Genomic DNA, 15272 nt, shown 5'->3' with positions numbered 1-15272 from the left:
TGAAGCTGTGCCAGGGCAGGTCTGGGCTGGATGTTGTTAGGAAGTTGTTGTCAGAGAGAGTGATTGGCACTGGAATGGGCTGCCCAGGGAGGTGGTGGAGTGGCTGTGGCTGGAGGTGTTTCAAAGATGAATGCATGGTCTGGGCTGCAGCAAGAGCAATGTGGGCAGCAGGGCAAGGGAGGGGATTCTGCCTCTTGGCTCTGCTCTCCTCAGACCCCACCTGCAGTCCTGGGTGCAGTTCTGGAGCCCCCAGCACAAGAAGGACATGGAAGTGTTTGAACCAGTGCAGAGGAAGCCACCAAGATGCTGAGAGGGCTGCAGCAGCTCTGCTGTGAGCACAGGCTGAGAGAGTTGGGGCTGTGCAGCCTGGAGAAGAGAAGGCTTGGAGGAGAGCTTGGAGTGGCCTTCTAGGATCTGAAGGGGGCTACAGGAGAGGGCTGGGGAGGGACTATTGCCAAGGTATGGTAATGACAGGATGAGGAGGAATGGGTTTGAAGTGGCAGAGGAGAGATTTAAAGTGGATGTTAGGAAGAAGTTCTTGACATCATGAGGATAAACTTCTTTGGTATGAGTCTGGCAGAGCCCTGGAGCAGACTGCCCAGAGAGATTGTGGAGTCTCCTTCTCTGGAGGCTTTCCCAACCCCTCTGGATGCATTCCTGTGCAGAGAGTAGCCTATAAAGACCTGAGGGCTGGGTGTCAGGATGGAGGTACCTGCTGCTTTTTGGTGGTGTCCAGATATTTATCAATATCTGAGGGCTGGGGGTCAGGAGGGGGGGACAGGCTCTGCTCACTGCTCCCTGGGATAGGACAAGCAGCAATGGATGGAAGCTGCAACACAGCAGGTTCCAGCTCAGCACAAGGGGAACTTCTTTACTGTAAGGCTCACAGAGCCCTGGCACAGGCTGCCCAGAGAGGCTGTGGAGTCTCCTTCTCTGGAGGCTTTCAACCCCAGTTGGATGCATTCCTGGGTGGACTCCCCTAGAGGATGCTGCTTTGGCAGGGGTCTGGCCTGGCTGATCTCTGCAGGTCCCTTCCAGCCTCTAAGGTTCTGTGTTTCTGTGATTCCCACCACCGCTGTGTTGCTTTAACTCCTGAGCCTCTTCCCTTTGTCTTTTGATCTTCAGAAACGAGTTCAGACCCTGGGTAGATGTCAAGCCTGTGAAAGCTATAAAAGCCAAGCCCCAGTACAAGCCACCAGAGGAGAAAATGACTCATGAGACCAGTTACAGTGCTCAGTTCAAAGGGGAGAGCAGTAAGCCCACTGCAGCCGACAACAAATACCTGGAGCGCAGGAGGATACGCACCCTCTACAGTGAGCCCTACAAAGAACCACCCAAGGTGAGGAACCTGGCAGGAGGGACCAGCACTGCTCCTGGTGGCATGTGTCCAACACAGTAAGGTTGGCCTGAACACTGCCCTGCTGTTGCCTTCCTCCTGTGCTGTCTTCATTTCAGCCCAGTTGGTGCGTTTAGGGATCCGCCTTGGAGGTGATGGTGGATGAAAAGCTGAGCTATGAGTTGGCAGTGTGCACTCAGGGTCCTGAGGAGGAGAGCCTGAGGGAGATGGGGGTGTGCAGCTTGGAGAGGAGGAGCCTGAGGGATGCCCTCATTGATGGTGATAAAGATGTGCAGGGTGAGTGCCCAGAGGATGGAGCCAGGCTCTGCTGGGTGATGCCCAATGGCAGCACAAGGGGCTCTGGATCACAGGATGTTAGGGGTCAGAGGAGACTAAAGGACATCATCGAGTCCAAGCCCCCTGCCAGAGCAGGACAATCCTATCTAACACAGATCACAGAGGGACACATCCAGACAGGCCTTGAAAGGCTCCAGAGAAGGAGACTCCACAGCCTCTCTTCCACTGGGGGGAAGTTGAGGCATAGGAAGTTCCATGGAAGCATGAGGAAGAATTATCTCCCTGTGAGGCTGCCAGAAGCCTGGAACAGGCTGCCCAGGGAGGCTGTGGAGTCTCCCTCTCTGGAGATATTGCAGACCTGGATGTGTTCCTGTGTGATCTGCTCTAGGGGGGTTGGACTGGATGAGCTTTGAGGATCCCTTCCAGCCCCTGACCTTCTGTGGTTCTATGATTCTATGATAAGGTTTCTTCACCTACTCAGCCCTGCCCTGCCACGAAGGGAGGGGAGCAGCTGGGTGCCAATTTCTTCCTTGTTCTTGCCCTGGCACTGGGCATTGCCAAGAAGATGCTGGCTCCATCCTCTTGCCACTCACCCCTTATATATGAATCAACACAAACGAGGTCACCCCTTAGTCCCCTCCCCTCCAAACTCCAAGCCCCAACTCCCTCAGTCTCTCCTCAGAAGACAGGAGACCGTTTTTTGTGCCTCTAACCTTGACGCTCCCATCTCAACCCTCTTCTCCACCCGTCCTTGTGTCTCTCCATCTCTGTGTCGCCCTTTGGCCTGCTCCCCTTCCCTGCAGGTGGAAAAACCCAGTGTGAAGCCTTCCAAACCAAAAAAGACCACCACAAGCCATAAACCCCTGAAAAAGGCCAAAGACAAGCAGCTGGCGTCCGGCCGCGCTGCCAAGAAAAAGAGCGCCGAGACCTCCAGCGCCGCCAAGCCAGAGGACAAGGAGAGAAGGAAAGAGATGAACAATAAACTGGCTGAGGCAAAAGAGTAAATGTCACTGCACTTTCCTTTCTTTCTGCTTTCCTTTGCCCCCTTTTCCTGCCTTTTCTCCTTTCCTTTTCTTTTTCTTTCTTTTCCTTTCCTTTCCTTTCGTTTCGTTTTCTTTTTATTTCTTTTTCTTTCTTTCCTTTTCATTTCCTTTTCTTTTCTTTTTCTTTTCCTTTCCTTTTCTTTTTCTTTTCATTTCCTTTTCCTTTCCTTTTCTTTTTCTTTTCATTTCCTTTTCCTTTCCTTTCTGTTTCTTTTCTTTTCCTTTCCTTTGCTTTTCCTCTTCTCTTCTCTTCTCTTCTCTTCTCTTCTCTTCTCTTCTCTTCTCTTCTCTTCTCTTCTCTTCTCTTCTCTTCTCTTCTCTTCTCTTCTCTCTCTTCTCCTCTTTCTTTTCCTTTTCTTTTCTTTCCTTTCCTTTCTTTTCCTTTTCTTTTCCTTTCCTTTTCTTTTCTTTTCTTTTCTTTTCTTTTCTTTTCTTTTCTTTTCTTTTCTTTTCTTTTCTTTTCTTTTCTTTTCTTTTCTTTTCTTTTCTTTTCTTTTCTTTTCTTTTCTTTTCTTTTCTTTTCTTTTCTTTTCTTTTCTCTTCTCTTCTCTTCTCTTCTCTTCTCTTCTCTTCTCTTCTCTTCTCTTCTCTTCTCTTCTCCTTTTCTTTCCCTTTAATCTTTTCTTTTCTTTTCCTTTTCTTTTTCTTTCTTTTCTTTTCCTTTCCTTCTTCTTTCCTTTCTTTTTCTTTTCTTTTATTTTTCTTTCTTTTCTTTTTCTTTCATTTTCCTTTCCTGTTATTTTTCTTTCTTTCCTTTTATTTTTCTTTTTCTTGCCTTTTTTCTTTTCTTTTTCTTTCTTTTTTTCCCTTTCTTTTCTTTTCATTTGTCTTTTTCTTTCCTTTCCTTTTTCTTTTCCTTTCATTTGTCTTTTCCTTTCCTTTCCTTTTTCTTTTCCTTTCATTTTCTTTTTGTTTCCTTTTCTGTCTTTTTTTTTCTTTTTCTTTTTCTTTTTCTTTTTCTTTTTCTTTTTCTTTTTCTTTTTCTTTTTCTTTTTCTTTTTCTTTTTCTTTTTCTTTTTCTTTTTCTTTTTCTTTTTCTTTTTCTTTTTCTTTTTCTTTTTCTTTTTCTTTTTCTTTTTCTTTTTCTTTTTCTTTTTCTTTTTCTTTTTCTTTTTCTTTTTCTTTTTCTTTTTCTCTCCTTTTATTTCCATTTCCTTTTATTTTTCTTTCTTTTCTTTTTCTTTCCCTTTTCTTTGATCCAATAAAAAGGCCACAAAATTAATTAGAGGCTTCTAATCTGCTTGGGGTTTTGTTTGTTTTCCTCTTTTTTTGGTCTGACTGTATCAGAAGCTTTTCTGTTTTATTTCCAAGGAGGATTAGGGAATCCTTGTTTCTGAGGTCAGGTTGGGTCATTGCTTTGCCTGCACAACACAGCTCTGTGCAGAGTGAGGGAGAAGAGGGGTTCTAGGAGATGAAGGTGATGGTGTCCAGAAGCCTGTCCCTTTCCTCAGGTTTGGTCCTTCAATGCTTTGATGGTGTGGAAGTGCCTGTTGAGCCATGGAAGGTTCCCATGAAGCCCTTTTTAGGCTTGGCTGTTGTTCAGTCTCCCACTAGTGTCATCAAGGGGAAAGGTTTTGCAGGCTGGGAGGACCAAAGGTTCGTTCATGGCACCGTGGATCTGCTGTGAATCCACTGCAGTCAGTGGTGTGGCCAAGAGTGATTTCCTCTGGTTACACTGGTGGGACTTTTGCTCCAAGAAGCAATGGGAGAGGAGATCCCATGCAAATAAAGGGCCAGATCCTCTCCTAGCTTAGCTAGGGAGTGGCAGGTCTGGCTTCATCAAGGTAGCTTCACCCATCAACACCACTTGAAGTCCTTGGTTTAAAATAAGGAGGAGTGAGGGAAGGAGCAGAGAGCAGTGAAGGCTTCCCAAGCACGTGGCAGGCCAGACTGTGTTCTCAGCAGGTTGTTCTTCCCTATTGTTTTCCCCTAAAGTTATGGATCCTTTTAGTTATTCCTGGGTTTGGTTTGACTCTTGGTCTGCTCTCTTCACTTCTGGGATGCCAGCAGGCAGAGGCAGCTCTCAGGAAGAGGTTTAGTTTGCAGACCTGACCTTGCAAGGGGCAGAAAGAAATGAGTCACCAAGGTTGGCTAGAGGTGTCAGCCCCCCCTTGCTTTGACTCTGCTGGCTCTTCAGCATCCTAACCAGTTGCTGGGATCCCTAGACTCCCTCCAGGCAAGATCTCAGGGTTTCAATCCAATTTACTGTGCTCTTACTCTAGGAATTCCCCGTGCCCAGCAAAACTACTTTGGAAGCTGGAAACACAGCAGGACCATTTGTCAGCTGGCCCAACAGACTGGCACTGCATGCCCCAGAATCTGGCAGGGAGGGTGAATTAGATGATCTCCAGAGGTCCTTTCCAACCCCTACCATTCTGTCATCTGGGTCATTGAATTGATGTGAGGTGGGAGAGGAATGGTCCCAGTCCAAATTTGTGTGCCTAGCTCCTGGCTTGGATCCTAAATATTTAAGGTTTGATCTTGAGCCCACAAAGTGAGTGGTGAAACTCTCCTGCAGCAGAGTAGCTCCAGACCAAGAGGCAGAGTTCTCCTTTCTTTTTGCAGCTCCATATTTCTACCCCAAGACTCAGCCCAGCTTTGAGCCCTTCAAACCATTGGGAAGGACTTAGGGTTGGACTCGATGACCTGAAGGTCTTCTTCAACCAGGTGGTTTTGTGAAGAACAGAGAAAGAGATGGGAAGTAGGGTAGGGAGGTGATGTAAGAGGAGAGTATCAGAACTGTGTTGTTGTAGAGGTGCTGGAATGAGGAAAGGATCTTTTAGAGAGGCGAAACCACCTGAAGAGAAAAAGGGATGGGCTGAGAGGGTGGTGAGAAGTCCCCTTTTGGAGGTCCCACCCTGGTAGGAATTGGTTCTTTTGGGAAACATAGGGAAGTGATGGGCTAGGAGGCTGAGAGAAGGCTTCCAAAGAGGAGGAAAAGCTCTGTGGTATCCAGATAGTGTGATGTTTGCTGGCCTTAGTGAGGGCTCAACGCCAAGCCCAGTGTGTTGTGTGATGTGTCCTGTTTGCCTTGTGCTGACAGCCTAAACCTTTTATGAGTAGCCAGTTCAGTGTAGTGTTCTGAAGTCAGTGGTGTTATCTCCAAGCTTAGTGGTGTTAGAACTGTGTGCTAATGAAGCTAGTTGGGGGTCGTGTCTGTGGAATAAAAACTCTCTCTTCATCTCTAGAAATATATCTGTGGAAACCTCCCAACATTGAGGAGGAAACCGGGGGGGGGGGGGGGGGGGGGGGTATGAAAAAACAACCAACAAACAAAGATCCTCCAGGAAGTAAAACTGTGGAAACCCTTTGCCAATGTAGTGCTCTTCTTCTTTGCCTTGCCTTTGTTTTGCTTGGGTTTGTTCTTTGGGTTTGGTTTGGATGTGCATGCTCCGTGGAGATGCTGCCCTGTCCCTCCCCACCGTTGCTTTGCTGAGTGCTCAGAAGCTCCTGCAGCATTTTGCTCGAGTGCAAAGCTCAGCTCTGTCTCAGCCTCCCCCCCCCCCCGCACCCAGGGACAGCTGAGCCAGACAAGCCTGAGCTTCCACGACTTAGAAGGTTGATTCCTTGGCATTTAGGTGCTTCATGCATCTTCACACTCCTCAGTGCCATCATTCCCTGTCCCAAGATAGAGCAACAGGCGCGAAGGTGATGCGCGGCAGCAGGTGGAACACGGCAGGAGGGCACACAGACAGCTGCCAACAGTGCACTTGAGCTCACTCTTACCTGAGCAGTTCTCCCTGCTGCTCTTTGCACCTCAATTTGAGCACCACCATTTCACCCTGATTTCATAGAGGCTTGAGCCCTTAAGCCCAAAGGTAACCAAATTTCCCCCAAAGGACATCATGAAGATGCTCAGACACTGACTGGATCGAACCTCTTGGGCTTCAGGGTTGCTTCTTCTCGACAGAGAGCATCCCTCACAGTGCTTGAGTTAAAGAGGCACAGTGAGTGGGTGGGATATGACCTTAGGTTTCCTTGAGACATGAAATTGTTGGTGGCATCTAACCACAAAGCTGGGGTTGAAGTGCCAGCCAGTGGTCTAAATTCCCTCTCTACTGAAGAGCACTGCAACAGGCTGCCCAGGGAGGGTTGTGCAGTCTCCCTCTCTAGAGGTATTCCAGAGTTGCCTGGATGTGTTCCTGTGTGATCTGCTCTGGGTGATCCTGCTCTGGCAGGGTGGGGGTTGGACTGGATGAGCTTTTTGAGGTCCCTTCCAGCCCCTGACACCCTGTGATTGCCTGAATCTATCCGAGGGCCATCAAGCTCCCTGTATTGGCCACCTCTCTTTAGGTGGGGGCTGAATGATCCTTGGAAAGTTTCAATCTTTGCAGACAGAACCTGAGAGATTGGTAGGACCCAGGGACCTCCCTTTCAGCTAGCCACAAAATAGAGAGAGAAATGCTCACATTGACTCCATCCTCCCCAGGTCCTCCACATAACCTCCAAACCCACCTTCCTGGCACTGCACTGAATGCCAGGAACCACAGCAGAGCAGATTCAGAGCCCTCAGGGGCCAAAGCCTCTACCTTCCACAGACTTTATGCCCATCCAACCCACTCAGGTGTATCAGAAAGGAGACCCAATCTCTGCTTGTTTCAAGTTCACTTGGGGCTTAGTGAGCTTGTCAATCCCACTGGGAAGAAACAAAACAAAACAAGAGTGCTCTGCTGGTTCTGTGTGTTTCCACCAGGCTGGTTCTGTGCTATCCAACCAATCTGGTTCTGTGCTGTCCAACCAGGCTGGTTCTGTGCTACCCAACCAGGCTGGTTCTGTGTGTTTCCACCAGGCTGGTTCTGTGCTACCCAACCAGGCTGGTTCTGTGCTATCCAACCAGGCTGGTTCTGTGCTACCCAACCAGGCTGGTTCTGTGTGTTTCCACCAGGCTGGTTCTGTGTGTTTCCACCAGGCTGGTTCTGTGCTATCCAACCAGGCTGGTTCTGTGTTTTCCAACCAGACTGGTTCTGTGCTACCCAACCACGCTGGTTCTGTGCTATCCAACCAGGCTGGTTCTGTGTTTTCCAACCAATCTTGTTCTGTGCTACCCAACCAGGCTGATTCTGTGCTACCCAACCAGGCTGGTTCTGTGCTACCCAACCAGGCTGGTTCTGTGCTACCCAACCAGGCTGGTTCTGTGCTATCCAACCAGGCTGGTTCTGTGCTACCCAACCAATCTGGTTCTGTGCTACCCAACCAGTCTGGTCCTGTGCTACCCAACCAGGCTGATTCTGTGCTCTCCAACCAATCTAGTTCTGTGCTTTCCAACCAGTCTGGTTCTGTATTTTCCACCAGTCTGGTTCTGTATTTTCCAACCAGTCTGGTTCTGTATTTTCCACCAGGCTGGTTCTGTATTTTCCACCACTGATTTGTACTAATTTGCTTTTCCATGTTAAGTGAGAAATGTTCTGCTCCCTTTTTGTCAGACCCCCTGAAAGTTCCTCTGCTGTTTCTTGCTTGCTCTTCTCATTCCTGTGTTGTACCTGCTACTCCTTTCTGCCAACCAAACACAAACGGTGCTAAACTGCTGGCCCCAGCTCCTCTCCCCTCCAACTGCTTTTGCAACGCCTGCTGCTTCCTTTGCAACCCCTCACCCCCTCCTCCTCCTCCTCCTCCCCAGGGGTAGGGAGGGAGGTGTGCAAAAAGATTCCTGGCTCCCAGGACTTCCACGAACTCTTTGCCTCTTGGAGGTGGATCTGAAGTGTCTAAGGAAAGAATTTTGTGGCCTGGGTTTGGTTGCATCTCACCAAATTGTCTCTTTGTAACCGTGTCGAGCATCACCACCACCTCCTCCTCCTCCTCCTCTTCCTCCTCTTCCTCGGTGCTTTTTACAGTCTTGCTGTTCTGATGAGAGTGACACACACAAAACACATAACCTCCCCTTCCCTTTCCCCCACCCCTCCCCTCCACACACGACCCCCCACCCCCAAATTAATGTATAGCCAATTGATTGTGACGTGCTTGTGAACTTTGCTTGCTCAAAGGGTTTGGTTTTGGTTCTTCCTTTCCTTTTTGGGTTCATTTTTCTCCCCCTTTTTTGGTTTTATTTTTTGTTTTGGTTTCTTTTTGGGGTTTTGTTTTTTGGGGGTTTTGTTTTTTGGGGGTTTTGTTTTTTGGGGGTTTGGGTTTTTTTTTTTCCCAATGATAAATAAATGCTAAACACAAATTACCACCTCCTGGATCTTATTTTCTCATTAAGAAGCACAGCTCAGTGAAAAGAAACATCTTTCCCCACCCCCCCACCCCACCTCTCCTCCAACGAGCAGGTTTGTGTTGCTTAGAGCCACCACTGCCATGCCCAGCCTAGGGGATGAGCTGTCACAGGCTTGACTACTCCCTTTAGATGGCTGCAGCCCTCAGCCTGGCCTGATGTGAGTGCTGAGTGCTTGCACGTGTGAAGATGGCCAGTGAAGTCCTGTGGATGGAGCAGGGAGTTGGCTTTTGTTTTCTACCTGGGCAGCATCTTGAGGGTTCCTGTGGTGAGTGACCTGCATGCAGGCTGCTGCTGCTGCTGCTGCTGCTGCTGCTGGCGTCCGCATCGCATCGGATCAGCGAGCAGAAACCAGAGCTGGAGAGGGAGGGGAGGTGATGTGGATCAGGCCATTTCATTTACACACCCTTCTCCAACTTGCCTGCAGCTTTTGCTGTGGTTCCAAACCGCCTGAAAAGCCCCTGGGAGGGGTTGAGGGGCTAGGAGCCCTCATTGAAAGGAGGTGGGTTAAGCGCTTCGAGCGTGCTGCAAACTAAGGCGCCGTGGAACAGGCACTTTGGCAGTGACTGTGGAAGTGCAAAGCCTTTGTTGCCTGTCTGGAGAAATTGGTGGCTGAGAAGAAAGCAGAGCTGAGGGCACTGCTTGATGTCCCTGCTCACTGCAGCGTGGTTGGACCAGATAACCTTTAAAGGTCCTTTCAAACCCAAAGCATTCTCTTGAGTCTCTGAGGTTTGATTGCAAATGGTGAGCCCTAATCTTAGCTTCAGCTCCTTTTAAGCAGCCTGCAAGCTCCTTCCTGTGATCTTTATTATTGAGCATATTTTCTTTTCTTAATGGTTATCCCAGTAACATCCCCACCAGCTGGGAACAATTCCCTGCAATCTGAAACCTCTCCTCCTCCACCTGAGCTCTGATGACTTCCCACGGAGCACCAACCTTGCTCTTGCCTCACCATTTCTGGGTGCTTCTTTCTCATCTCTGCCTGGTTTACAAAGGACTTTCTGACTTGATCCCACCTCTGACTAGCTGCTAATAACAATGCTGCTTTCTGATGTCCTGCTCTATCACCTTCCCTTTCCCTTCTCCACCACCTTCATCCCTTCATCAATCACATAACTACTTGATCTGTAGGGTGGTTTAGGTGAGCTGTAGGTCCTAGGATTTATCATTTCACCCCTCCACAGCTGGTAGTGGAGATCCTTATTAAAAAGATTGGTTGTTGATGGGCCCACAAAATCTTCCTCCCATGACCAGAAGACACAAGAGTCTTCTCCATGCTGCACCACGGATGGATGATCCATCTGGTCCTACCCAGCTGCCCACACCCAGTGCTGGAAAATGTGCCCTTGCTGCTCTGTTGCTCTCTGAGTTCACTCAGCAGTGCCAAGCCTGAACCCCCAAAGGGCCAGGATGCATCTCCAAGAGACCTGCTGGGCTGATGGCAGACATATGGACCTTGCCTCCCTGGTCTTTAACCACCATTGCCTGAACCCCCAAAGAACCAGGATGCATCTCCAAGAGACCTGCTGGGCTGATGGCAGACATATGGACCTTGCCTCCCTGGTCTTTAACCACCATTGCCTGAACCCCCAAAGAACCAGGATGCATCTCCAAGAGACCTGCTGGGCTGATGACAGACATGGACCTTGCCTCCCTGGTCTTTAACCACCATTGCCTGAACCCCCAAAGAACCAGGATGCATCTCCAAGAGACCTGCTGGGCTGATGACAGACATGGACCTTGCCTCCCTGGTCTTTAACCACCATTGCCTGAACCCCCAAAGGGCCAGGATGCATCTCCAAGAGACCTGCTGGGCTGATGACAGACATATGGACCTTGCCTCCTTGGTCTTTAACCACCATTGCCTGAACCCCCAAAGAACCAGGATGCATCTCCAAGAGACCTGCTGGGCTGATGACAGACATATGGACCTTGCCTCCCTGGTCTTTAACCACCATTGCCTGAACCCCCAAAGAACCAGGATGCATCTCCAAGAGACCTGCTGGGCTGATGGCAGACATATGGACCTTGCCTCCTTGGTCTTTAACCACCATTGCCTGAACCCCCAAAGAACCAGGATGCATCTCCAAGAGACCTGCTGGGCTGATGGCAGACATATGGACCTTGCCTCCCTGGTCTTTAACCATCATTGCCTGAACCCCCAAAGAACCAGGATGCATCTCCAAGAGACCTGCTGGGCTGATGGCAGACATATGGACCTTGCCTCCCTGGTCTTTAACCACCATTGCCTGAACCCCCAAAGAACCAGGATGCATCTCCAAGAGACCTGCTGGGCTGATGACAGACATGGACCTTGCCTCCCTGGTCTTTAACCACCATTGCCTGAACCCCCAAAGAACCAGGATGCATCTCCAAGAGACCTGCTGGGCTGATGACAGACATGGACCTTGCCTCCCTGGTCTTTAACCACCATTGCCTGAACCCCCAAAGGGCCAGGATGCATCTCCAAGAGACCTGCTGGGCTGATGACAGACATGGACCTTGCCTCCCTGGTCTTTAACCATCATTGCCTGAACCCACTGCTATTGGCTCAACCCTCCAAGCCATTACAGCCTGGCACTGCCCACCTTTTTCCAAGGGCTGTTCTCAGAGCACTGAAGATGAGCTGCCAAAACTGAAATGCTTTGACTTAGAAGAGCATTTAATGTGGAGGTGCTGGCTGGACTAAAACTGGTTCTAATTGCCCATGTGGACAATTACCTGCTCTAGGGTAGGGTGTCCCTGCCCATGGCAGGGGGGTTGGAACTGGCTCATCCTTGTGGTCCCTTCCAACCCTGACTGATTCTCTGATCCTGTGTGGGTGTCTGGGTGTCTGTTTGGACTGAAAGACTCAAGCCTGCTCCTCAAACTCTCAGTAAGAGAGTGTCTGAGCTTTGCAGAGCTTGGACTGCACAGTGTGAGCAGCCCCATGAGGAGTGACCATCATGGTTCTGGTTGTAATCAGTTGCTTTCAAGGACATTGTGTGCTGAGGCTTCAGCACTCACACCCAGGAGCCTTGTGCATGAGCGGATGAAGAAGTTCCTGCTTGATGCTCTCCATCCTGTTCCCAGGAGCTTAATTGCCTTGGGCACAGGAATGCAATTTGCTGGGTTTGCCACTTGCAAATCTCAGAGCTGCCTCAGTTGTCATCCTGGCATCCCTGAGTGGTAAAGCAAGGTCAAAGGAGGAGTGTGGATGGCTATGCCAGCAGCTGACACACCAGCCCTCAAACAAATGCAGCCTCTTGGGCTGCATTTAGGGTTTGCTTAGAGAGGAGCCAGAGCAGGAGAGAAAGAGACTTCTAAAGAAGATAGCTCTGTCATAGCTGCTACCTCCCAACATCCAAGGAACAACTTCCACCCTCAATGGCAGCAGCAACATCAAGTGGAGAAGAGGAGCTGTGCAGGAAGAGGAACTTTCCTGGCATGGCCATGTTCAACCACTAAGAACCATGGTTTTGGCAGAGTTGGAACGTTTTGGGCTGCCCAGGCCTGGGCTCCAGCTCTCCCTCTTTCCACCAGTGTCATGGTAAGTTTGAGCCCACTGGGGGGTTAACAGCCTGCCTCCATTTACCCTTGTTCCAAAAGCCCATGGCACTTCAGGCAGGGTTTGGTGGCCAGGGCAGTGTTGGGTTGGTTGGTTGGACTTGATGATCTCAGAGGTCCTTCCCAACCTTCATGTGAGCTCTCTGGCTTGGGAGATGTGGCACTGATGCCACTGGGGCTACTCACACAAGGAGGGGGAAGAGAGCTCTGAGTCCTTCAGGGCTGCTGCTTTGGTGTGGACTGCTCTAGTGCTTGCTAACAGTCTCCATTTCTGTTGCAGGGTGCTTTGGAAACAGCTTCCTAATGGTGACTGTTGTGTGGAGGAGCTGTGAGGCCAAGGCTGAGAGTAAAGCCTGCTACAGATCTGTGTGACCTGTGCTAGGTTATGGTCCTGCTCTGGCAGGGAGATTGGACTCAATCATCTCTGGAGGTCCCTTCCAACCCCTAGCATCCTGTAAGCCTCTAATGGATTGAAGGCAGCTTTATGCCTTCTAAACCAGCAGCTTTAGTTTTCCCTGCAGGGAGACCTCATTGCTCTCTACAACTACTTGGAAGGAGGTTGTAGCCAGGTGGGGTTGGGCTCTGCTCCCAAGCAACCAACAGAACAAGAGGATGCAGCCTCAAGCTGTGCCAGGGCAGGTCTAGGCTGGATGTGAGGAAGAAGTTCTTCCCAGAGAGAGTGATTGGCATTGGAATGGGCTGCCCAGGGAGGTGGTGGAGTGCCCATCCCTGGAGGTGTTTGAGAGGAGGCTGCATGAGGCACTGAGTGCCATGGGTTAGTTGATGAGGAGGTGTTAGGTGATAGATTGGCCTCTGTGAGCCTGCAGGCCTCTCCCAAGCTGGCTAATTCTGTGATTCTGGTGAGAAAGAAGTTCTTCAGCAGGGGGGAGCTGAGGCTCTGGAACAGGCTGCCCAGGGAGGCTGTAGCTGCATCCTCCCCGAGGGTGTGCAAGGCCAGGTTGGATGAGGCCTTGAGCAGCTGAGTCTAGCTGAGAAATGACCCTGCCCATGGCAGGGAGGTTGGAGTAGATGACCTCTGAGGTCCCTTCCAACCTGAACCATTCCATGAGGATTATGTCCGTGACCTGCATGACCTTGGAAGGTCCCTCCCAACCCAGTGTGTTCTATGCTCTCCCTGGCTCTGAGAGAGGTCTGGAGAGCTGGATCACAGCAGAGGGTGGCAGCCTCCTGCACAGCATGTGATGGAGGAGACCTCACCAGGTGATGGCTGCGGCAGATGGAGCTGCCCTCATCGGTTAAAAGGCACCCAGGAGTGTTTGGTGGTGCCAGTACCTGGTGGTTGAGGTAGGGAAGTCCTTAGAGTTGATCCCTGGGCTGACGTCATGGCCTGGTTCAGGGTTTAGTACCCAACTGAGGACCACTTCAGCTGTGGTCCCCTTGTGTGGAGCCATGGGAGGCACCTTGAGCTGAAGGGACTCTGTGCTTTAGTGCTCTGGGGGAGTGGGGCAGTGGATGTCCTTGTCCCTCGTCCCTCTCCCCAAGTCTTGCTGCTCAGACTCCTCTCTCCCTCTTGCCTCCTTCCCACGCAGTCTTCAGTGCCCACACCAAACTCCCTCTGTCCCACCCTGCTCTTCCTCTTTGCCTTCAAAAGAGCTTTCCCTCCATCTTTCCTGCCAGCTTTCCCACCTCCATCTCTCTATTGCTCCTCCAAACTCCTGCTCCCTCCAACCTTCTTCTCTCTGCAACCTCCTGCTCCCTCCAACCTCCTGCTCCCTCCAACCTCCTGCTCCCTCCAACCTCCTGCTCTCTCCAACCTTTTGCTTTCCAAACTCCTGCTATCCAACCTCCTGCTCTTTCCAACCTCCTCCTCTCTCTAACCTGCTCTCTCCAACCCTCTGGTCTCTGCTATCTTTTGCTTTCCATCCTTCTCCCTCCAACCTCCTTCTCTCTGCAACTTTCTGCTTTCCAACCTCCTGCTCTCTCCAACCTCCTGTTTGTTCTCTCCAACCTCTTGCTCTCTCCAACCTCTCTCCCTCCAGAACCTCCCCCTTCTGTATCATCCTAATTACCCAGCTCTACCAGAGGCCTTCTCCTACCAATGCCCTCCAGTTACTGTCTCATGTCCTGTCTCTGTTGGACTGTAAACCTTCTCTGCCTGTACTGTGTGACAACCTTCACTGCCTAGAATAAACAATACCTCACCAACCACTTGCCCTTTTCTCTCTCTTGTTTCTTGGTGTGGCTTCAGTAGATGTGCCTGCACTGTGTGTCTGTCCTTGTGGGCAGTTCTTCAGCAGCTGCTTTGGCTGCCTGAGCTTTATCCCTTGTCTTTGGGTGCCTCTACTCATGGTCTTGCTCGCTGGTACCTTGCTTGCTTCTCTTTCTTCACAGCCACAGAGACAGACAAGTTTTGTTGGCCAGCACATTCAGAGCTGTGTCACCTCCTGTCCTCTGCAATTCTCCTGCCTCTGATAAAGAGTTTGGCCTCTCTCCAGCTTCCTGCAGAGATGTCTTGGGCTGGCAGGTGGTTCAGCAAGAGCAGTGACTGAGGAGGATGAAGGAGAACTCTTCCTAGCCCAGAGCAGAAGCAGCTGATGGGAAAGGAGCTGCCACTCAGAAAGCAGTGGGCAGAAGTGTGTCAGTGGAAATCCAAGCAGATGCAACCTCTCAGGGGATGAACCAGAAGGACATGTATCAGAGGTGGATGCAGAAGGACATGTATCAGAGGTGGATGCAGAAGGACATGTGTCAGAGGTGGATGCAGAAGGACATGTGTCAGAGATGGATGCAGAAGGAGATGTATCAGAGGTGGATGCAGAAGGACATGTTTCAGAGATGGATGCAGAAGGACATGTATCAGAGGTGGATGCAGAAGGACATG

At 50.2% G+C, this 15272-nt stretch overlaps 1 protein-coding gene across 1 annotated transcript in view; it reads left to right on the top strand.

Moving 5' to 3' along the window:
• MAP6 (microtubule associated protein 6) overlaps positions 1 to 15272 on the top strand; it is a 47119-nt gene that overhangs the window by 25279 nt on the left and 6568 nt on the right. Inside the window, exons 2-3 of the mRNA XM_064144213.1 lie at positions 1126 to 1339; positions 2437 to 2633. Of these exons, the coding sequence (XP_064000283.1) occupies positions 1126 to 1339; positions 2437 to 2633 (411 nt within the window). The remainder of the gene's footprint in view (positions 1 to 1125; positions 1340 to 2436; positions 2634 to 15272) is intronic.

This window comes from Pogoniulus pusillus, chromosome 6 (genome assembly GCF_015220805.1).
Source record: "Pogoniulus pusillus isolate bPogPus1 chromosome 6, bPogPus1.pri, whole genome shotgun sequence".
In the NCBI taxonomy this organism is placed as follows: Eukaryota; Metazoa; Chordata; class Aves; order Piciformes; family Lybiidae; genus Pogoniulus; species Pogoniulus pusillus.
Note: the sequence above shows the minus strand (reverse complement) of the source record. Positions and strands in the feature narration are given on the sequence as shown.